At 40.9% G+C, this 24,890-nt stretch overlaps 1 protein-coding gene across 1 annotated transcript in view; it reads left to right on the forward strand.

Annotated features, from left to right (window-relative positions):
- The window catches only part of exoc6b (exocyst complex component 6B), a 113,364-nt gene that overhangs the window by 22,220 nt on the left and 66,254 nt on the right, over window positions 1-24,890 (forward strand). The window contains exons 6-10 of the mRNA XM_030076727.1: window positions 1,056-1,260; window positions 11,454-11,636; window positions 15,249-15,317; window positions 22,703-22,786; window positions 23,598-23,644. Coding sequence (XP_029932587.1) covers window positions 1,056-1,260; window positions 11,454-11,636; window positions 15,249-15,317; window positions 22,703-22,786; window positions 23,598-23,644 — 588 coding nt within the window. The remainder of the gene's footprint in view (window positions 1-1,055; window positions 1,261-11,453; window positions 11,637-15,248; window positions 15,318-22,702; window positions 22,787-23,597; window positions 23,645-24,890) is intronic.

Raw genomic sequence — 24,890 nt, forward strand, 5'->3', positions numbered from 1 at the left:
GCTGCGTAGCTCAACTTCACCGACTGGCTGTTTCTTGAAGTGCTGTGGTGCACTGTGCGACTTGTAGTCGAGAATTCGAATCAGAGCCAGAAATATCTGATCAGTCCCTGAGGGGACATTGGGTCATTTGCAGTTGCTCAACTGTCAAGAGGAGATTTAAATTATAAGAAAGAGAAAAAGAAATACAAAATATGTAAATATGTGCCTTAGAAATTTGTAAAAAGGCATGTGCGTTACGTATAAAGTTATATCGAAAATATTTGATTGTACCGATGATTCATCTGAAAGTGTTTCTTTGGTCTGTCATGTAACGTTGCATCTAGGATTTTTACTTCTCCCCCACCCACTTCACAACTTTATTATCTGTACTAAAGTGAAACAAACAAACAATTAAAGGCTTATTTGACATGCAACTTTAGACTCGAATTCTTGTAAGTTGTTTGAGATATAAATATTGGAATTTGTTCGAACAGTGTTTCCTGTTATCGTTGATGTACTATTAGTATGCACTGTTAGCATGACAGATGCTGCCTCCTTATTTTCAGCCTGTCACACAGAGAGCTTGTAAATAACTCTTGGGCAACCCCCCCATCTCAAAAGTTATATTTTATCCTAAGTTTGACGTGAATCTGTAAATGACTAAATAAGTGAGTGAATAAATTAGGTGGACTTCCATTTGTTATAAAATGTCAACAACTGGGGAGAAATTTCATTCAAGGTTTGCAGCTGTCGCTTGTAGGGGTGTCATGATGTCAATTCTAAATCAGAAATCAATTGAAATGAGCATTTGATTTTGACCATTTAAATCACAAGCGAGTTTGTAATTCTGGTTGTATTTTTTTCCCCTCTCTGCCACTTATTTGCCCACTGGGAGAAGGGAAGAAAATGTTAAAATCAAAAATCTAATCGAAATGTGACCTTAACATAAAAAAAAATGTCACATTGAATGATGGATTTGGAGAATTGTGACACCCCTAGTCACTTGTGATATTTGGTTGTTTTTTTTTCCAGGGGGCATGCCTGTTCATTCCTCTGTGTTTGTTGTGTGTGTGCAGGTACTACCCGGCGCTGCGGACATTGGAGCAGCTGGAGCACACGTGTCTTCCCAGAGCGGGACAGTATCGATTCTGCTCCATCATGGCTGACAACATCCCCAAACTGAGGATCCACATCCGGGACGAAGCCATGACGCAGCTGCGGGACTTCCTGGAGAGCATCAGGAAACACTCTGACAAGATAGGAGAGACGGCCATCAAACAGGTATACACCCAACCACACACACAAACACACACACACACACACACACACACACACACACACACACACACACACAGATGTAGTTTCATTAGTGCCTGAATCCTGGTGTAGCTAAGAGACTTCGAGAAGAACATGAAAACACATTTGGACAAGATAAGAGAGGCCAGGATGATTCATTCCAAGTTAGAAACACACACGCACAAACACACTCATTACAGATAATGTAATCGCTCGTTGTGCCGCAAGCATCTTGAGAAACTGGCTGCCAAATGTCTGTTCATTTTGTATGAAATGTCAGCCAGCACTGACCGCAGTGCCTTGTTTTCTTGTTTGTTGGTGTGGAAAAGTTGGCTGCTGAACAACATAATCTTTAATCAGCCAGTCACGCACTTGTGTTGCCATATGTCCCGCCTGTCGCTGTGGTTGTTTTAACACTCAGGTACTTATGAGTCAACATGTACAGGTAAAAAAAAAAAATAACATGATGGAACAGTAAGTAGCTGTAATCATTTTCTTGTTCTTTGTTCTTGTTCTTTGCTCTTCTTTCAAGTAGTGTTGAGTGTTTTTGTGTGTGTTAGTGTTGCTACCTGTGTGGATGTGTTGCTACCTGTGTGTGTGTGTATCTATGTGTGTGTGGACTTGATGATAAGGACTGTACTGATATAATGGCTTGACTATCGGCCCACATAACACAATCGTTTTTTGTCTCCCCCCTCTCCCTTTTAATCAGAAGCGTCTGTGTGTTGTGTGTGTGTGTCTTTGCTCTGTGGTTCGACTGCCAGTAAACAAGCATGTAGGCACTGCAGGAGACGCTGTGGCCTGTCCATGAACACACACACGTACACACACACACACACACACACACAGAGAGAGAGAGAGACCCCATCTTTCAGCACTTACCTCATTGTTTTTCTGTTTTCCAAGGCCAAGGAAGCTATATATGTGTGTTTGTGTGTTTTGTGTCCTCTTGTGGTATCCATAGCTCAAAGCAAGTCCTCTTGTTATTTTTTTTGCATCCCTCCATTATTTTGGGAATATTGTTCCATGGAATTGCAGGATGAAGGGGCAGGATGGGAGTGAGGAAGAATGGCTGATGACAGAGATGAGATGAGGCAGGCTGAGAAAAGGCTGGTGGTTGGTCAATATACGGCTGCACAGTCAATTGTATATGAAGCTATATCACAGCTTCCACTATTAAAGGAATATTACACCCAAAAACTCTATGTTTTGTTGCATGTACTCACCCCAAGTTCAGGTGGCATCAGAATATCCAATAAAAACAATTGTACTGAAAAAAAAAACAACAAAAAACAAACAAAAAAAAAAAACACCTGTGTATGACAGACCTACCTGTCACTTCTTGTGAGTACAAACATGTAGTAAAATAATTTTGTTCCCCAAATGATCATTAGTAATAGTTTGTATTTGGAAAACCAGGTGACCTAATAGTCGGAGAGACCAGAGGATAAGAGTTTCATGCTGCTATTGATTGTAAGTATGGAATGGCATTTCCGACTTCCTTGTAGGAAAAAACAAACAAAAAGGCCTTTTAAGTTTTAGTTTCTACTCTGCGTTTAAAAGCTGGGCAAGTTTTCAAGCCCCCTGTTCAAGACTTAACGTTGTAACAACACGACTGCACACACTGCACACACTTAAATAGTGTATTATTTTGAAAAAAACGAATTAAATTAAACCTAATGTTAGTTGTTTTTAGCTATGTGTAAGCTTGCTACCAATATCAAAGCATCCATGTTTTTCCCACCTTGTACCTTGAACACAATTTCAAAATTCCCATTACCAACAAGATATTATGGAATTTCAATAAATGTCTTCCACACAGAGAATTCCAGGAAATTTGCTAAATTTCTGGGAATGTTACATCTTTGTTGGATCATACTTTTATGTATTTTACAGCTTATTTACCACAGTCAATGCATTGTCACCTTGTGTATAGTTTGCAAAATCATGACAAAGACAGAGTCATATTTTGAAGTTGCTGAAATGCTTTAGCTGGAAACTCATGGGAAAGTCATCGGTTTCTCTATCAGAGCCTCAGTGGGAACCCTGGTTGTTCTCACTGTCATTTTGGCCTTAATAATACAACCCCAGCTTAATATTCATCCTCTCATCTAATGACATGATGAGTGTTTTAGGAAAGTCTGAACTGCACATTCGTTGCCAATAAATGACATCGGATGGGATTGTGGAGAGTCTGTTCAGGGAAGTTCTTCGACTCTGCACTAGATGTCAGTAGAGGATTGTTTGTCTCATGTACAGATAATCAAAGCATTGCTGTTTGCAGGTTGACCAGGGATTTTAACCCTGCTGGTCCCAGTGGTGGGTCTGTCATTACAGATACATGTGTGGCTGAACTTTGTTCAAACCCACAGACCTTTATTTTAAATTCTAGTGGAGAGCCCACATTTTCCAAGATAACAAATATGTTCTGCAGAATTACAGCTAGAAAGCTAGATATTTTCTGTTTGATTTAATGGTGCTGCCATAAAACAAAGACATCTTGGGTTTGAATATTTCACTTAATATAAGTGTGATATAGCTTCAGTGAAGCACCGCAGCCAACAGAGACACAATGTGGATATGATCATTTATGTGATTGATTATCATACAGTAGTAACTTTGAAGCTACTTCAATGGAAGTTTAAGGGAACATCAGAGTTGAAGGGATTAATGGTCCAGCTGAGGAATTCCCCAGATGCATAGCAGTGCTTCCCATGTGAAAAACATTTACTTTAGAGGGAGATTTTTTTTTTTTTTTTTTTTCATTAAATGGGAGATACTAGGAATTACCTGTGTTCTGTATGTTGGAATATAAATTAGTAGTGCTGCAAACTCTTCATCATGTAAACATTTATTGAAATAATGAGCATACTTAGAAATACTTGAAAGTGCAATAAATGCACAGAAATTTGTCTTGGTGATATTAGACATTAAATTACTAGAGCATCAGTGCGACTGATTTTAACACTGCTGGTCTAGAGCATCCAGTGAGACTGATGCTCTATGGATTTAAAACAAAACAAAACAAAAAAAAAAATGGATTTGCAAGACTATATTCCAATGTGCTGGTTTCTGCTATGTATATATGAAGGTGCTGGCTTGGACTGTGCACCATGCAAGATCAACTGGGCGAAGTTTGGGTTGTGTTCGTGTTTACATATCGTTTGGACATTAGTCAAGGTTTGCATGGTTTAAGGAATAACTGGAAATTCTATTCCAGATGGGGAAATTCAGGAAAAACTTTTGGAAGAGTCAAGGAATATCATGGAACTTTATCAGCCTCAATTTAAAACAAACAAACAAACAAACGAACAAAAAAAACCAATAGCAGTTAAAATGCATTTTCCATTGTGTTCACATTATGTTCATGTCCCCCACAGAATTAAACAGAATAATAAACTTAGTAAAACCTCTGAATCTGAGCGGTTTGATAAAGGGAAAAACCCCCATCATATTACATTAACATAGGTTATAGAAATTCAGAATTTTTGTCATGGAAAGTCATGGAAAAGATGAGGAGCTTCACATTTGTGGGAACCCTGGTTAGTGCAGAGTTTCATTGTAAATGCTGACACACCTGGCACAGAGACTTACATACTGTGCACATATAGACCATACAAATTTGTGCATTTGACGTTCATTTAGTCTGTGGACCCCTTGGAAACCTTTCAGTGACCCTGAGGGGGTCCTGAGACCGCACTTTGAGAATCACTGGGGGAGATAATCCACTTGCAGTCACTGAAGAAGCTAACCGCTAACTCTCCTAACCACTAATTACAAGGGAGATTTTCTCAGCCCTCGTGGTGCAGCGATGCTGATACTGATACTGGGATTATAATGTTGTATCAAATGTTTGGCTCAGTTTGGCTCAGAGCGGGTGCACTGAATCAGCCTGCAGCTTCTGAATTTTTGTGTGTGTGTGTGTGTGTGTGTGAGTGAGAGAGAGAGAGAGCGAGAGAAAGAAAGGGAGAGAGTGTGAGAGAGTGTGTCCATATTGCTGGTGTCTCACCTTCCCTACCTGCCCTCATTCATCTCCTTTTTTACCATTTTACTTAATTTTGCCTCTCTCTCTCTCTCTCTCTCTCTCTCTCTCTCTCTTGCTCTCTCTCTCTCAGACAGTGTGTCTCTCTGCTGTGCTCTGGTCTAAATTAGCTCTAACTCTCTGTACTCAGCCGTCGTTACAACTCCCCTGACCAAGGATGTGAAAATAAATAGAGCTGGAGAAAACGGGTGGGGGTGTGGGATAGGGAGGATGGGGGAGAGAGAGGGAGGGAGGAGAGAGGACTGAGGCTTACAATGGAACTATTGTCTGCTGCCACATACTTGGAGAGAAGAGGAGGAGAGAGAGAGGTAGAGGAGAAGGGAAGGAAGAAGGATGATGGGTGGAAAAGGAGGAGAAGGAGATGGTAATTGCGAGGTTAAAGGAGGATAGAAGGAGATGATTGAGAGGAGATGATGAGAGATAGAAAAGGGGCTTGGCGAGAGGGAGGAAGAAGATAGAGGAGATGCGAAGACGAAGATGAGGGGACGAAATGAAGATGAGCAAGAGAAGAGGGAGAAGAGGTCGATAAAGAGGTGGAAAGAAGGAAGAAGAAGGAGGGAGATGAAGAGAGAGGTTTGATAAGAAATTTGAGGTGAAGAAGAAGGGGGGGCATAAGGAGACTAGAGGAAGACGGAGGATGAGAGGAAAAAAGTTGGGATGAAGATGAGGATGAAGCAGAGGAAGGAGCGAGGGAGGAAATGGGGATAAAATAAAGGAGAAGAAGGTGAGGTGGAGAAAATGGGAGGCTGGACGAGATGGAGAGAATTAACCTGACTAAGCCTTTATCTCCAAGATGTCCCAGTCATTCTTTCACAACTCTCCTGTCATTTGTCTTTTTTCCTCTCTCTCTTTCTCTTTCATTCTTTCCCTGTCTCACTCTGTCACTTCACATTTCCCTTCTCTCTCTCTCCCTCTCTCTTTCAGTCTTTCCATCTCCTCATCTTTCCGTCTGCCTCCCTCCTCCTCCTCCTCCTCCTCCTCTCTACATCTCGCTCCTCTCCTCTCGTTCAGTAGGAGACGAGTTCACTGCTTCTGCTGTGTGTTCGATAGTCACACACACACACACACACACACACACACACACACACACACACACACACTAATAGGAAACAGATTGCTCAGTCTGTGAAGTGGAAGAAGATTGATTACCTATATCTAGTTACTGAACACACACACACACACACACACACACACACACACACACACACACACACACTCACACACACGCTGAGGGTGGCAGAGGGCACATGCTGGGTCGGTGTATTGAACCATCACAGCGAAAACTAAAATAGCATTTTATCGGCCGGTGTGTCTGCCACTGTGTGTGTGTGAGTGTGTGTGTGTGTGTGTGTTCGTGCGTTTATGTGTGTGCGCACGTGTGCGTGTGTGTGTGTGTTCCTTTGCCTGCGGAATAATGCTCCACAGTTCACCGCCATATAATACCATTATGTCTGGATCTCTGCCTGTCTGCCAGAAAGTGATCTGTACAAATTCCAAGCTTACCTTATGCATCTTATAACCACTAAATCCTCTCTAGGAATTTACAATTGGCAGGTTTTGGTCAGAATTCAGTTTTAAAATAGAACAAAAATGAAAGTTCAAGGCGTATAAGAAGAGTTATATTTCTGTCTGTCTGTCTTCTGTCTGTCTGTCTATCTATCTACTTCATCAGATAGATAGATAGATAGATAGATAGATAGATACTTTATTCATCCCGAAGGAAATTCGCAGTTTTTCAGCAGTATCCACAGATTACAGGATTAAATAAATAAAAAATAAAGAATAAGATCTAAGTACAATACACTAGAGATCTAGGTACAACAGTGTGCAAAAAACAGTGTGCAAAAAAAACGTGTGCATAGGTGTATAAAATGTGCATAGATGTAGGTCAATGTGCAAATTTAGAAGAAATATACAGTACTCACAGATGATAAATAGCAGTAAGCAATATAAACACTATAAACAAGGAATATAAAAAAAAAAAATCCATAAAAAATAGAGAAGTAATTCTGAAAATGTGTTACAGCTTAGTCACACAAAGACTGCAGTTCCCTCTTAACCTCTTAAAAAGTATTGTTATTGTGTTAAGTATTGACATTTGTTTAAATTTTATTTTAATAAAGTTTTTTGCAGTAAGTGCAGTCCTCCTTTGCAATGGATAGCTCCTTTTTTTTTTTTTTTAACAAAAGTTGAATGGTAGTAATTGTATGTGAATTAATGTTTGCTATTACCAAAATAAGAGCCACTCATCAAAGCTACGGAGTCTCTGAACTGTGTAAACTTGTTGAGTAAAAACGTCCTTAAAGCCTTTTCATAAAACGGGGAGGACACCAGTTTTTCACAAATCATCACGACTCCCCCACAATAAACAGCCGGTTCAAACCACTTGTCAACAAAGAGATCACCGCAACTTTGCTCTTTCACTTACAATTTTCGTCAGCTCGCGTACCCGCGCCACAAATATACCGAGAGCGCTGCAAATTGCCTTGAAGTCGATCGGAAAAGCCACCGAGAGCATATTTAACTGGGGATTGCCTTGTGGTGTCGCCACAATGTAATATAAAGTCATTTCAGAAATATTCAGGGTCATTTTGTAGTGCATCTTAGATTCTGCCTAGCTGTCTTTTTTTTTTCACTTCCTCCCTGGCAGTGTTTGTCCTTCCCCCTCCTCATTGTCTTCTTTTCACCTCCTCATCTTTTCTTTTCTCCTTACCTTTTCTTTTTTCCTTGTTTCTCCTTCGTCCTCTTCATCTCGCGCTTTATTTTCTCCCTTCCCTCCTCCTATATTCTCCCTTTCTCTTCTGCTCCCATCTTTTGGCCCACTTTTGTTTTTGGTTGTTTTCCAGGGAATGACGCACATTGCCCCACTTGAGCTCTTGAGTGCCACACTGAACTGCGTCACTGTGGGAAACAAAGCACAGGGCACAAAAGGTTCCTACCTGCATCTAAACTTGGTAGAATGAGAATAAAAGAATGAAGCTTGGGTTGTGTGTGTGTGTATACGTGTGTGTGTTTCAGGGGGGCACCTATTCTCCTGAGATGAATGTTAATTAACCGAAATCGGCCGTCGAGTTGTAGCATTTGACGTTTGTTCTGACGTCTGCACTGATGGCGTCGAATGCACAAGATGCGGTTTTCGGGGGCTCTTAAACAACAGAGACGCATTTTTAGTTCATTTGCACTATATTTTGTCTTTGATTAGCTGCTTTCTTTTGAGGTCAAGTGAATGCCTATTTTTGAAAGAAGACGGCACTTTGGAAGATTTGAAAGGAACATGCTATGCAGTGCACACCGCTGCCATCACCTGACTTCTCTTTCTGGAGGATGGTGCCTCTCGTTCGTTCTGCTTATTTATTTTTCCATCGATGTTATGGTTTTTAGTAGTTTTCTCAGGGTCTTTTTACCTTCGTGTTTTGTTTCAGACAATTCTGCACTTGCCCTGAAGAGGTTTGGTCGACTGATTGTTGAAGATTTACTGAATAGATTGTTGTTGCAGTATTTTTGGAGATGGTATGTTGTTCTTTGTTTATCAAACGAGAATGGGCACAGCTTGGCTGTGTGTGTTTTGAATGTGTGTGTGTGTATTATGTGTATGTGTGTGAGTGTGTATGTGTACGTGCCCCCTCTCACTCCACTTCTCCATACCTCTCTATGCACTGGAATGAGACTTTCCACTCTTTTTTTGGTCTTATTGTCTTATATGAGTCATTGGTTGTGTGTGCGTGTCTGTATGTGTGTGTGTTTATGTACATGCGTAATGTGTGTTTGTGTGTGTGTATGTGGGCATCAGATCAAAGATGGCATTGTGTTCTCCTAAGATCACTGATGTTGTGTTCTTCCGGGCTCACACATACACACCCTCACACACACACCCACACACGTTTTTCTCATTACCGTTCTCATTAACAGTCGAAATCGGCATTGACTTGAACTCTCTGACGTATTTATTGACGTCCCTATTGACGGATTTGGGTGCACAAGGTACGCGCTGGCGCCGTCTCGCAGTGGAAGCCGCCGCAGTCACATAGAATTTCAAAAGGACCTGAGGCGGATCTGGGTGTGAATGGAAAGATGCGCTTAATTTAATCATGACTACGGTATCCCCCCAAACAACAGGGTTTTCCCACAACAGTGTTTTGGTGGTGATGCCAGCCGCTGAGGTCGAGGAATCTCAAAAGTTCATGTTTTGTTTTTGTTTTGTTTTTTTCATCCTCTATATTTATCCTCCATCATCTTCTCATAATCTGTAACTTTTATTCAATCACTCTTGCTACTGTTTAACCTCATTTATCTGAGTGTTTTGCATGGCGTCTTATTGACGAGTCGTGTGGTTTCATTTGCCTTGAATTTTACAGATCTTGATTGTGAAGCACGTTGCTGCTGTTTGTAACAGTGATGTAAAACTAAAGACTATTGTTATCGTATAAGAAATGAAATGTTTTACAGTTTTGAGATTTTGTTTTAATTAGAGTGTAAGTTTTTTTTTTTTTTTTTTTTACAGTTAATTGTGTAGCATGTTAATTTGTAGTCACTCATAGTCACTCCGAATCCATCTCAGCTTTTATTGAAAATACTCATGTAGGCAGTGTAAATTTAAGTTGTTTCCCTTTTTGTTTTCTTGCAGCCAAATGCGTAAGATTCTCAAAGCTGTAAAGACCCAGTATCACACTTAGACTCCCAGCACATACATACCTAAAATATTACAAGCCCATCTCACCTTTATTAAGCATAGCCAAACAACTACATAAACCGTAGGTGTAAATTGTTCTTGTCTCTGACTTCAGGCCCTCACATCTAATTTTATATGCTTTGTTTTCAGTTTCATTCATTTTCCATCCTTCCTGCTCTTCCCATCCTGTCTTGATATTTTCCCTCTTTTGTAAGAGTATTCTTAGGTGCTTCAGTAGATCACTTAAAATCATTTGAAAGGAACTCGGTGACGTTCTCCTGGGAGTAGGAGTGTCGGTTTTTATAAAGGTCTCCTCCGGTGACCTCATCCCTCTATTCTTAATTTCTCAGGTTTTCTCAAAACAGAGGGGGAAATAGGGAAATGTCTTTTCCACTTGGCAGCAATCAGCCATTACTCCTGCTTCGCCTGCTGGTATTTACTAATGATTTTCTTCTGAGACTTCACTTCAACTTCTGTTAAAAAAGAAGAAAAAAATGTATCCGTCCCTCACAATCAAAGATTAAGAGGTTCTTTCATAGAGGTTTTATTTTCTGATGATATTCAACAATCACAGAGAGAGGAATCCATCATAGAAGGGGAAGACATACCAATTTCTCCATCAGTATAGAAGAAAATAGACCAGAATGCAGTGCAGTCATGGGACACAAGAGTTTTTCTCACTCCACTCACACATACAACTATCTATCCATCCATTGTATACCACTAATCTGGAACTGGGTTGCAATGGTATGAGGCTGAGGAGGACACCCCAAATTTCCCATGACTTGGCCTCATCCACCATCTACCCCTGGGGAATCTCAAGGTGTTCTCAGGCCAACTGAGTTTTATAGTCACTCCAGTGTGTTTTAGATCTTCCCTGGGGTTTCATTCCCGTGGATGTGCTCCTCATTTAAACTTGGAGGAGCAGCAGCTCTGCTCCAAGCTTCTAAAGAGGTGTCCAGCCATCGTGTGAAGGAAACTCATTTCAGTCACTTGCATCTGTGATCTTATTTTTTTGGTGACTACCCAAAGCTCATGACCATAGGTTGGGGCTGGAACCTAGTTTGACCAGTAAATTGGGCTCTGATCTCCACAGAGATCAAAAGCCTGTATAGAACGTCTCCATTTGAAAATGGGTATTAGGGAGAATGGGACCCTTTCCTGGAACCAGACCTGGGAAGGGAGCTTGTCGGTAAATGCCTGGTGGCTGGACATGTTATAACAGTCCAATCAGTCCAATCGCTATCTGACTCTTGGTTTGAGAGTGGTAAAAAGTGGTAAAACAATTAAAATAACTCATGCAATGCATTCAACAAAACAGGTTGATGATACAGTATCTATCAGTGTAAAAGGATCAGAGGATGGATTTCTCCTTCAAGAGAGATTGACTTTTAGTGTGTGTGTGTGTGTGTGTGTGTGTGTGTGTGTGTGTGTGTGTGTGTGTATGTGTGTGTGTGTTCATCCCAGGCCCAGTTGCAACGCTCGTTGGACAGCTCCGTCTCCACACAGCCCCGGGCCCTGATGGGCCGACGCACCAGGAAGGAGGCGATGGTCGCGGCGGGGACAGAGAGTGATGGACAGGGTGGCAGTCCAGTGTCGGAACAAGACTCTGGCATTCTGGATGTGGAGGATGAAGAGGAGGATGATGAGGTGAGGAAAAAAGTTCTGCTTATTTAGTTGCATGCTACTTCAGAAGAAGACTTGTAATATCTTAATTCATTTTTGAAAAACAATTACATCACACAACCTCTGATGGATTTAAGAATTTTCCTCTTTCAGTTGTAAATCAGCATGCTGTTTTTGTGCCTAATGCAAGGATGGGGCATCACACACTTCACATTATGACTGAGGTCGTGTCCATGCTAAGCAGTGTAAATTTCAAAAATGCAGTTTTAGTGTTAATCCACTCTACACCTCAGTGTTGTTTTCAGACTGCTATCCAAAAGCCCGCCGTCCACACCGAAATGTCCCGAAACACTTCTTGTCCTCTTCTTGGCCTCCATTTTTCCATCCCCTTCTCCCTCCTCTCTCCCTTCCTGTTCCATGGCGCCTTTTCTTCTCCGTCTCCTTCTCTCTTCTCTTTTCCTCGCCTCTCTCTTCTTTTTTCCTGTCCTCTCCTGTCTTCCTCTCCTCCCTGTACGTGTTTGGCTTTGTGCCCTTCCTCAAATGGACAGAGAGTGACAAACACCCCTCTCACCCTTCCTAATGGGGCTTTCCATTTGTCAGGTAGTCAAGTGTCATTCAGGTTGGCCAACTGTCCCTGTTAAGGTGGGGGGGTAGGGGGATGAAGTCATCATGAGTTATGGACCCATGGCAGCACGTAGACCACGTAGTCCACATAACAGCAGAGCCGGCCTCAAAAGTTGGTGAACACCCTGATGAGTTGACTTCACCTTGTTTTTTTTTTTTGTTTTTTTTTTCCCCACTGTTTTTTTTTTTCTTTACAAGACTAGTTGCACTTCAAAGTCCTTTGAACAAATGCAGTGCAGAAGCTATTTTGCCCTGTTCCTACTCTGCGCTATCATGTCTTCTGAGAGGCCACACACACATACACAAACACACAGACACACACCCACCCTACGTGCCAGTCTGACCCTGTGTCTGGCTGTCTTGAGGGAATAGAACCTTTGCTTGGATTTGCTTGTATCCAATGAAAACAGGACAAGAAACTTTTTTTTCTCTCGTCCACTTTTTGTTTTACACTGTAGCCGATGCCCTCCAGTTTTTTATTCTTTAAGTTTGTACTACGTAATTTTTTTGGTCACCTCAGTCACTTACATGGTCGTTAGTGGTGTCTGCATACTGTCCTCTGTAGTTTTAGGTATTGTTTTCCTAGGTTAGAAAAACAAATGTTTATATATGTAAGATGATGCAAAAGAAGGAGATGCTGAAATAGCTTATTGTAGCCTATGGCATGCATGTAAAAATGATTAAAGGTAATGTAAACTACTCTAAGACATTCACAAACTGACTAACTCAGATTTGAATCCTTCTTTTACAAAGAGTAAGCAGGTAGTGATTTTGTGCCTTGCTTCAGGGCAGTTTGCTGGGATTTGAACATGTAACCTTCCAATCCAATGCATGGGACTGTCAGTCTATCAGGGTTCCCACGGGTTGTTGAATTCCTGGAAATACACTTTAATAGGACCTCTGAATTGGAAGTGTGGTAAATAAACAAAAACAAAACAAAACAAAAAAAACCCATCATGTTGCACTTATATAGGTCATGGCAATTCAACGTTTTAGTCATGGAAAGTCATAGAAAAGCCAGGCAATTTTACATTTGACACAGAGTGGGAACCCTGGTACTCCAAAAACCTGCCTGTCAAATGTCGGGATTGCGGTTTAACCCTAAAATGACACATTCGCCATTTCAAAAGAAACGTCTAGTCTCACAAAAATGATAAATAGATTAAATTAAACCCAGCGTTGTTACTTCTCATGTGACAATATTTTGCTGAAGTACAAAATTATAACATGTTTTTAGATTGGATCTTTTGTAGTTTACTGATGAACTTCTGTTTGATTTATTCCTCTTTTGCAAAGTGAATATAGAGCATTTTGGAAATGAACTCTTCAAGTCATCACTCGTGGGAGCCGAATTCCTCTTCACAGCCATTGTTACTTGCACATCAAGGAAACCAAAATACAAAAGAAAATACAGTTCAACACAACAGAGCTGAACTTGTCACCCTGCAGATACAATTCTGTTGTAAAATCCCTAGTTCCCCATCGTCCCTTTGGCTTATTGACTTCCTGAAAACCCGACTCAACCTTCTTCATGGGAAGACCTTGGCTTGAACAAAGGCCTGACCCACTACTCACCGGGGTTACGACCTCGCTGGCGCCGATGGTGACCGTGATGCCAGCCGTGTCCCCTCCCCCCACCGAGTCAACCCTTGTCCTGCCCTCGCCAGCTCTGTCTGCCCCTTCCCTTCATTCATTTCCAGTCACCCACCTGTGTCGTTGTAACCTCCTTTTCATCACTCCCCTTTGTTTTTCTCCTCAATTTGCTTTTCTTTGTAATAATAATGTTTTTATATCCCTTTTTATAGCACTTTTTAAAACACAAGCATTACAGAATACTTCACAAATACAAAAAAACAAGGAATCACAGCATTACGAAGAAACAGCAAGACACATCATACACTGAAAACAGCAGCTAAAAAGAAAATTAATTGAAATAGCAGGTAGCAATATGTCAAATTGGCCATAAAAAGACTACCAAAGCAGAAAGAAACAAACAAAATACAAATAGTAAAAGAACTATTTACAATTATCAGCGTACACATTGTTACATTCTATTTCAATGTGTATCGTTTGCTTTTGATTTTCTATTGTTACTCTCTCTGTGACCTGTTTTTCCCCATATTTACATAACTACGCCACTTATAGTGTTATTGCAACTGCTGTAATAGTTTCTTTGCATGTTATTGAATTCTCATCAGTGTTAATATTAGCAGAATTGTACTTCATGTATCATTTTTATTGCTTTCATTCCTCATGTCCATCTTCCCTGTTCTTTCTGTTTGTTTTCTGCCCTTACTTTATCTGTTATAGAAACTTTTTCTTTTTTCCTTGATGAAGTTTTCTACCATGCCCTCACTTCCTCCATCAGCCGTCACCTACACTTTGATCACCGCTCACTTCTCTCCCTCTCTCTCTTTAACTTTTGGTCTGTCATCTCCTCCCATGTCTCTCTTTGAGTGCTATGACTGTCACATTCCACCGAGTTTGTTTGTTCTTATTGTTTTGGGATTTGGTGTGTGTGTGTGCGTGTGTGTGCGTGCGTGTGTGTGTCTGGAGGTTACATCAAAGCTGGCATTGTGCTGCTCCTCCAATGATTTTTACAGAGTGCAAACTTTCCAGAGGGCAAGAGGGCACATGGTTTCTAGTTTGTGTGTGTGTGTGTGTGTGTGTGTGTGTGTATGCTTAAAATGGGTAACTCTGCACTGCGTCGTTCTCCTGAAGACAGAGGATGTGGTCAGAGAGGAAGGAATGGAATGAGGAATGTTGGAAATAAGAATGGATGGATGGAAAGATAGAGGAATGAAAAGATGGTAACGCTGTCAGAAGTGATTCAGGCAGGATAATAGTGTTACATGATGCTCGCTCTCTCTCCCCTTTCGAGTCAGCTACAGTTCAAGTGGCTTCACCGCAGCGACATTTGACATGTTCAGTGAACTAGACTTTTGAAAAAACGACAACTGTGAAAGAAGATGATAAAAAATTTACAACTAACTCTCTCTCTCGCTCTCTCAGGTCCCAGGAGCTCAGGATTTGGTGGATTTCTCTCCAGTGTATCGCTGTCTGCACATCTACACTGTACTTGTGAGTTCAGCCGCTATACATCTTGTCTTCCATTATCTGATTTTTTTTTTTTTTTGGCTCTTTTCTTTTGTCTGCTTTTATTATGTTCTCTCTTTTCCTTTCTGTTCGTTTGTCGTGCTCTACCGTTCCTGTCTCCTCTATTAAATTGTCGGGTTGAATACTGATCAACCTTCCTTTGCCCTCACTCATATCCCCTCCCTGACTGTGCACATGATTGGTCACTTAAGTAACAACACCGTGTGCTGCAAGTCACTCTATTGGCTCGGCGTGCCTGTCAGTCAAACAGAGAAGCAAGTGAAGCCCAAATTCAGAACTTTAACATTTTCTGAGTTTAATTATACATAGAAAATTAAAGGCTTTTAAAACAACAAAGTGAAATAAATAAGTGTGGTAAATAGGCGAGGACGGGATGCCAGATGCTAGTAACTTCTCCTTTTTTCCTCAGCATTATTTAGTAGTTAAATGTACAATGAAAACATAATTTAGTGCTGCACAGATGTGGGTTTCCCTTCTGGTTAATCATGACCTTCATATGAATGATCTGATACGGATTTGTAAAATGCCTAGATTGAACCTTTAATCTACCTTTTTCCATTGGATTTGTGAAGATTTTTTTGTAGATTTGTAGCATGCACCCCATTCTGCAAACATTGTCTGCTGAACAGCCAACCTGGAGAAACTTAATCGGCCAAATCTCATGTTTTGAGCAGATGAACGAAGCCAGCACCATCTAGCCAAAAAGCCAATGTCATGATGGATTTTGGATTTAAAAACCAGGATAAAGGAGAAGAGTTGAGCAATAGTAAAGCCGGAGCTGCAGAAATAGTATTGTAACTGTAATTGAATTGAATCAAAATGGGTATTAAATGGAATAGAAACCAAATGTCAATAGCCAATAAGCAGGTGATTTTTCACGTATGTAGCCCCATGTGTCAGAAAGGTGCAGCTCTTTCATTTTCAGGACTTCATCTTGCTTTTACATGACTTCACCACCCAGAAATCCTCCAATGTAACATTAGTAAAGTCTTCAGTGTCTGGTTGGTGCTAGTTTGCTACTGTTCAGGAGAAAGATTGTTGAAAATTTTTGATCTGCCACTTCCCAAGAATAGACAAGATTTGCCATCAGTGGGAAAAAAACACTGTGTGAACATACAGGAAATGGCCACCAGAGTTTGGTTTGTAACCGAGTCTGGCTGTAACTGTGATCGGACACAGGGAAAGAGAGAGGGAGATATAATAAAAAGTATGTTTTTAGATAGAGGCACATGGTGATGTAAGGTGAGGCCTCAGGCTCGAGCCTGGCTTCACTCAAACTGGGTTGATATGTGTGTGTGTGTGTGTCTGTGTGTGTGTCTGTGTGTGTGTCTGTGTGTGTCTGTGTGTGTCTGTGTGTGTGTGTGTGTGTGTGTGTGTGTGTGTGTTTCTGGGGTGTGTGTATATGCTAGAGTTAGAGTGAAAGCGACATGGGTGGAGGTGTTGACTGGGTCATGACTGGGTTAGTTGTAATTTTGGTGTGTGTGTGAGTCTGTGTGCTTGCAGGCCAATCAGAGGTTATGACAGGGCCAACACGGCTGGAGGGTCGCCTGTTTCTGTTCAGCGTGCGTGTGTGTGTGTGTGTGTGTGTGTGTGTGTGTCTGGGCGCTCTCCGTCAGGGGGGAGGGCAGGAAGTGCATGAACTTTGACAGGAAGGAGAAAGTGAACGGGAGAAAGAGCGATGGAGGGAGGGATCGAAAAGAAAGAGGTTAGAAAGAGGGTAAAGGGGTGAGAGGAGAGGAGAACGCTAAGGAGTGAAAGAGTAGAAGAGTTTGAGGCAGAGCGGAGAAAGAAAAATGAGCGAGGGAAGGGAAGGACAGGTTAAACAAAAGAGGAGGAAGAAAGAGATGGTGGGAAGAGGAGAGAAGTTAAATGATGGAGAACGAAAGGTAGAGGAGGGGAGGAGTGAAATGGTGGAGGAGAGAAAGAGGGGGACCAAGGGAATGGAAAAGATGTTAAACGGAGGCCAAAGGAAGGAGAATTGATTGGATGGACATGGGAGGTCGAACAAGAAAAGAAAGGGAAGGAGAGAGCAAGAAAAGGAGAGGGATGACTGAGAGAATGAGAGAAAGGAGGAGAGGAAGGAAGTAGAGGTGAAAAGATCACTGGGCAACTTTTAGACCATATAAAGCATTAGAAATCTTTGTCTTCACTGGCTTTCGTGATGCCTTCAGGTGCTTGTCAGAAACATTGTATTTACAAGTTAGTGGCACAAAAAAGCCCCCCGCTGAGTCATAATTACAAGTGGCATATTTGGAAATAGCAATTACACCCAAGTCTCCAAGCTGTGATGTTTCAGTACTCCAAACATGGTTACTTTGGCAGCAGAATCTCTTCTCCCTAGTTAAATACCTGCAGGTTGCTTTGGAAGCAGAATGAAGAGCGGAAATTCCTGTGCAAAATGGAGAAAGCAAACATTTTTGCAGTGTATTGAAATGTTACAATTCACAGATCTGTTATCATTGATATTTCCAAATCCTCCACTTGTAATTATGACTTGGAAGGGGGTGATAATGGACTTCTTACCCATAAATAAGAGTAAACACAATGTTTCTGACAAGTACTTGAAACCCTCTGAAAAAACAGACTTTTAGACACTTTTAGTTTGCCAAGGTTTCTCGGTATTTCCAACCAGGGCACCTGAATGCCAGTCAGGTCTGAAGCTTGTACTCCCTTTGTCGGATATCCAAGTTTCCAACATGCACTTAAAGGCACTAAAATTTTCTGTTTTTTTTTTTTTTTTTTTTTTTTTGCGTAGCTTAACTTGGATACCTCTGATTCCAACATCTCTTGAGCATCAAAGACGCTGACTGACAATTTCACCATCACCTGAGCTGATTAGCCTTGCAGAAAAGACACTCGAGGCATGTGTCGAACATAAAAAGAAACTTTCCTTTAACTTCTTGAACTCTGCTGGTTCTGCCTGGTTCGGCTCCATCCTTACAAGTGCATTTTGTGTGTCCACACTTTGTTCAAATCCACAAAACTTCTCTTATTTTAAATTCCAATCTGAGTCTCAGGGTTTCTGAAGAGACCAAAGACATACAGGAGAAATTAAAGACGAATATCAGAGTTCAAGGGGTTAAGGGAAGGCTAGAAGGGGTTACAGGAAAGAGAGGGAGCATGGGCGAAAGAGAGATAGGGAGCAAAGAGAGAGAGGGAAGGAGGTCATAGGAAGGTTAAAGGGGAAACAGGAAGGAGGAGGCGAAAGCGAAACAGAGCGGAGAAAGGGAGAGAGATTAGAGAAAGGGGTGATGGCGAGGGCAAGAGAGGAAAGGGCAGCAAGAGGACAAACAGATGACAGCAGAGACGAAAGGAGCTAGGAAGAGGGCAACGGGCGATAGAGGAGAGAGAGGGAGGAGAGATGGAGGAAGGAGGCAAGGGAGGATGAAAGGAGGGATGGAAGGAAAGAGGGAGTGTGTTTTGTCTTGGGAAGGTGTTGAAAGGTCTGACCCCTTCACCTCTGAGGTCAGCCTCGCTCACTTGTTCATTTCTCTCTTCTATTGCTTTGTTGATTTGAATCTGTTCCTTAACTTGTCCTCCTTCCTGGTCATTTCCTTGTATATTTTCTTTCCTTTTTTTCTTCTTTTTATGTGTTTGTGTGTGTTTGTGTGTGGGAACTGTCTTTTTTGAAAAGGATAAGAGGTCAGACCAATGCCAGTCGCTTCTCTCTCTCTCTCGCTCTCTCTCTCTCTCTCTCTCTCTCTCTCATACGCACACACACACACACACACACAGACACACCACACACACAAAGGCCTGCAACAGTTTTATCCATTAAAGCAGTGCCATGGTGGTTTGAATGACAGGACATTGGGCAGAGAAGTGGATTTACTCTCTGTCTGTGATTCTTGAAAGTCGACACCACACACATGCATGCGTGTACGTGCACACACACACACACATTCTCATTTCTGAATGTTGAGAATGACTTGGACTCATGCAGACAGGCACACGCGCAACTGTTTCATTTATTTTTACAGTAAACCTGGATGTGGAATCCCATTTGCAATCAAGACCTCCACTTAGTTCTCTCCTTTTTTTCCCCTCTTCTCCTTGTGTCTTCTCCCCTCCTTTGCCTTTTCCATGTTTAAAGTCCACGATTTTCCAACCATGGTGAGCAACACCAGGTCCAAACAATACGCCTTTGTTACATTCACACACACACACACACACACACACACACATACACACACACACACACACACACACACACACACACACGCACTCACTCAATCACTCACTCACTCACTCACATTAAGAAATGTTGAACTAAGTTGTTAACAGGGTAAACATGGGCATGAAGCCCATTCTGGTCAGTTTGTTTTTGTTCATCTTTCTTACTTTTTCTGTCTTTCTTTCATTTTCTGTCTTTATTTTTATTTCATTCTTTTGTTTATTTGCTTGTTTTTCTCTAAAATCTGATTGTCCCAGCTCTTCTATTTTGATTTTTTTGGTTGTTTTCTGTTAAGCATATTTGTCTTTCTCGCTGATGGTGCCTCTGCACACCTTCATGCACCTACTGTTTATCTGAAGTTACAGAGTACACACACACGTGCACACACACACCTACCTCTGCAGCCCTGTGTTTCACCTCTGCTCTCTCTCTCTCAGGGAGTGTGTTCTGTGTTTGAGGAGGTCATGGCCGCTTGATGCCGTCTGTCTGTTCAATGCACATTGTTCAGCTGAGGGTCAAACTGGGAATTAGAGAATTAAAGAACACAGTTTTTACACCACAACATCAAACAAAACACACTACCAAAACACTATCTAGATCGCCAAGATTTATATCCTTAACATCCAAATTTATTGCTGTGTTTTTATCTTTGTGATGTCTTTTCAATAGACATTGTTCAGCTGAGGGGTAGATTAAAGACTTAAAACACATAGCTTTCACCTCTGTGTTTCAGTGCTAAAATCCCGTCATCTATACCTGAGAGATCTGTAATTTCTACATGGAACTTTGCTGCCCTGTTTTTGTCTTTTGATTTATTTTCAATAGCTATTGTTTTTGTTGAGGGTCAAATTGGAGAATAAAGAACACAGTGACCTCAGCAGGTCAAAGAATAGTGTGACCCGATGACTCTAGTGATAGCAAAAAGACATTTTGACAGTCAGCAAGATTTTCAAATAAGGGGATTTTCATTTTTTTTTTTTTTTTTTTTTTTAAGGTGTGGTTTTGTTATTGTCTGGAGAATTGCTCTGTAACATTTTGTTTTCCAGAAAGCTCCACATTACATTAAACACCAAATCAGAGTTTGAGGTGTGATTTTTGGAGAGTGTTTATAATTTATCCTCGGTGTGGAACTCTATATGCCCCTTAAGGTTTCTTTGCTTCTCCTGCAGTTCGTCTTATGTGGTCGTGATACTTTAATTTTACTATGTTCTTTTATGGTGCAAATGAATCGAATCAAATCAAATCAAACGTGGACTTTACAGTGTTTTGGTTAGGGCAGGCTTACACTACATGAGTGGCAAGCTTTTTTTATGCAGATTAGGACAAGCACTGTTAGTTGACGTAATTTGATGGGCAAACTTGCCTGCATGATTACATTACAGCCCATTTCGCAGCCACTGGCTGAGGCATTCTTGCTCAATAATGGAGAAGTTAAAACACTTTTTTGTCCCTATCAGTTATTTGTACCCCAAAAGATGGAAAAATACCCAAATTGAACAAGACCGGAATTGTCCTTTAAATAGTAAAATAAATTGACTTGAAGATTGAGGGTAAATTTTAAAAGCAATCAACACAGTGGTGTGTTTGTTTGACTGACAGAATGCCTCTTTCATAGTCCCATATCTGCCTCCTATCATGCTGATAGTAAGTAGAAGTTAGCACACCACCAATTTTAGGATTAGAGTCTAAGATTAGGTAAAGGGGTTGTGCCACATTATCTCCCCAGTCCTGAGGCCTTATCTATGGGCAGGACGAGGACTTCTGGCCGTGGTTTGGGACCGGGACAGGCAGCCTCTGTTAAATGGAAACAAGAGATAGGGGTCAGTCAAGTTCAGAGAGCTGATACTGTGTGTTTTGAGAGAGGGTCACAGATATGTTTAGTTTGATGTCTGACCAATGACGCCAGCCAAAACCGACCAGCAAGCAGTGTTAGTCATCAAAGACGCACTGCCCCCGCCCCCTCTCTCACTCTCACTCTCTCGCTCTCTCTCTCTCTTGGCTTTATACCTCATTAAAACCTTCCTCCATTTGAAAACAATGACCGTCTCAAAACAGCCTTAAACGTTTGGCTGCCTCCCCCACTAATGTCAATGATGAAGTGCTGCCTCACAGTTTGGACATTGTATTCACTTTCCCCCCGTTGGTTTTAAAGAGTTTTAAGTGTCACCGTGCCAGCTGGGAAGGTAATTGGATGGAAATATGGGACTGAAGATTCAATCACAACAATGTTTGGAAGAAAATGTGAAGCGGGCTGGTTATAGCTTGTCTTATTTTCCTATCCCAGGGTATCTGCCGGCACTTAAACAGTCAGAGAAAGAACAAAACTGTTTTAAATAGTAATTCATTTTTTTTTTAAATTAGTTGACAGACACATTCAGTAGTAAAAACCTTAAGCAGAGGTAAATGATGTAAATGGGCCAGCACTGGTGTTGATTTTATTTTCTGATATTGTTTTACACAGTACTTTTACAGATGTACTATAATAATTTTGTCCACCAGCTGGTCTGCATTTTGATGTCAAAAGTTGAAACTTAGAAAAAAAATTTAAAACCACAAGTATTTTTTTTGAAAGTGCAGTACCCATTCAGATATGATGAAGGTGGAAAGCACTTTTTCAAAATGATGGTGAACCAAGTACTATATTACAATCATCAGTTTCATCCATTTCTGCCTTAATGCTGCAAGGGTTTTTTCATCCTGCCAAGAATGAAATTAGGAGGAAAACCAAATAGTATTTGTAATCTTATGGCATGAAAAGACAGTAAAATATTGATTATTGGCAGCTTTAATCCAAAAATAGTCAGTATTACTATTGTCCTTCAAAAGCCTGGATGAATCTGAACTGTTCATGTCCAAGTGTCTTTTCTTGTGATGCCCATTTAGAAGTTGTAGCACTTTTATTTTCTTTGTGTAGTCAGGTTTATTTCTTTAGTTTTAGTTTTTTTTTTTTTTTACCCAAAAGCTATAATTTTGTATAATATTGTTTGCTCTCCCCATTGAATTCAAGGCAACTCAGTGTGAGTAAATTATTAAAATGAAAAAAAAAAAAAGTTTTTGGATTAAATATTCCTTTAAATTGGACTTAAATCCAGTTCCAGGTAGCATTAAAGAAATCTTCCTGAAAGCTGCTCTGCATCCCCTCCATCTGGTCTTAACCTCCAGTCATGTTTTCTAGGGTTTACGTGATGTGTTTGAAAACTACTACAGAAAGCAGAGGAGGAAACAGGCTCGCCTCGTACTGCAACCCCACTCTAACATGGTATGACCTTGCACCAGCACTGTCTCTGTGTGTGTGTGTGTGTGTGTGTGTGTGTGTGTGTGTGTGTGTGTGTGTGTGTGTGTGTGTGCGTGAGAGTGTGAGTGCGTGAGTGCGTGCTTGTCTTTTTGTATGTATGTTCACACACTCCTCCTAACTACACCTTCCCCTTTCCCTTGTAAACACACACACCTAAATCTGTAACTCAACTAACTGCTCACATTGGACACGAGGAGAAACAGAACATTTTGCTCTGTGACCATCATGAGTAATACTGTACAGGGGGATAATTTTATGCCTAATAAAAAGGACTCAAAAATGCTCATCCTATTGAACCAAATCATAATCTTAGGTGTGATGTCAGACAAAACCATATTTCTTTCTCTAATTCTAAGCAGAATTGTGTGTGGAAATATTCCACCACCACCGTATAATGCAAAATATGATTGTATTCAAAGACAGTAAAGGATAATATTGACTTGTTGCCCATTTCTAATTGATAAATGAAGTCTAAGACGATGACATATATTTTGTTCACATGATGTGTTGTAAGGAAAATGCAAAGACATCATGTAATTCTCCCACATTACTGATTGACAGCTTTAAATTGATGCATTTAATTAAGTTGAAACAGCCTGGGTTGAAGGTGTGTTCACCACGCTGGACAGCTGAACTAATTTTGACTCTGATTGTTTTTTTTTTTCTTTTCATCTGTGTTCATGTCTTTGGACCTTGGACTCTTTCTTTCTTCTCTCCTTGCATCTCTTCTTCCCTCTTTCTCTCTTTCTTGTCAATCTTTCTTCTTCAATTCTAGCATGAAACACTAGAGGGATACAGGCGGTACTTCAACCAAATAGTCGGGTAAGTCCATTCATCCTCCTAACTTTTTGTTGCTGCACTCTAACATTAAAGGGGATTAAATAGCATTTGTTATTTTATTTAGTTATTCATTTCATTGAAGGCCTACATCAAAAACCTGCTATGACACATTGTCTGTAGAAATTTTAGAAATTCATTAAAAATGACAAATATAAACATTTAAATAACTAGGTGACTTCCACTCCATCCATTTATCCATCCATCCATCCTCTCCTATATGCTGGCTTCTCCATCTACAATATTGAACCCCCTCGACTTTGACTTTGGATATATAGTTCGAGATTGGCATCAGATTCAAGTGGATTAAAAGCATTTTTGGAAAATGAAGCAATGCAGTATCTGATTAAAATAAAGAAGTTATTCCATCCATTTGTCCATTTATCTGTCCAGCATTCCATCCATGTAAAAAGGATTCGACTTTTCAGCTTTTTGGAATGACAAACTCATGACACATTTTTAGAATTTTTTGCAAATTTATTAACAATCGAACACAGAAATATCTCATTTAAATAATAAGGCAACCCCATACATTCTTCCAAAAGTCATCCTTTTATCCACCTATCCATCCAGCCACCCGTCCGTCTCTCCAGCCATTGTTATTCTTCTGAGTCTTTGGCAGAGAAAAAACAGCAAAAGAAAACATTTGCCGTTTAGCGACACCTCATTTCATTTCATTTGAATGATTTCTGACCGTCTGACGTCCTTTCATCTCTCCATTCTCCGAACTATTCTTTCCATCCGCTCCCCTCTGCCCACATCCTCCCTCCCCTCCCTTCACTTTCCTCTCATCCATCACTCCATCCAACCATCTCCATCGCAGTCACTCATGCACGTGCGCACACACACACACACACACACAAATTCAATCACAGCAGTGAGGATTGATAAAGTGTGTGTGATGGTGGTTGGCGTATTGCTGTTATTTCTCCTGTCTGTCTGACTGGGGCAGACACTTCTGTAAACACTGTCAGACCTGGATGGACACACACACACACACACACACACACCTACATATATACACTTATATAGATATACCTATGCACACACTAAGATCTGGTTTTCCCATTTAGAATGCTGAAGCGTGTCATCCCATGTTGCTGACTCATAGTCCAGTAATTTTAGGCCAAAATTGGGGTCAACCTAGGACAAATTGCAAGAGAAGCAAACTCAACTGATTTTGTATCCTCAGTTTGTCCTGGGTGAGGGAAAAAAAAGTCCCAAGAAATCC

This window comes from Myripristis murdjan, chromosome 18 (assembly GCF_902150065.1).
Source record: "Myripristis murdjan chromosome 18, fMyrMur1.1, whole genome shotgun sequence".
NCBI lineage: Eukaryota > Metazoa > Chordata > Actinopteri > Holocentriformes > Holocentridae > Myripristis > Myripristis murdjan.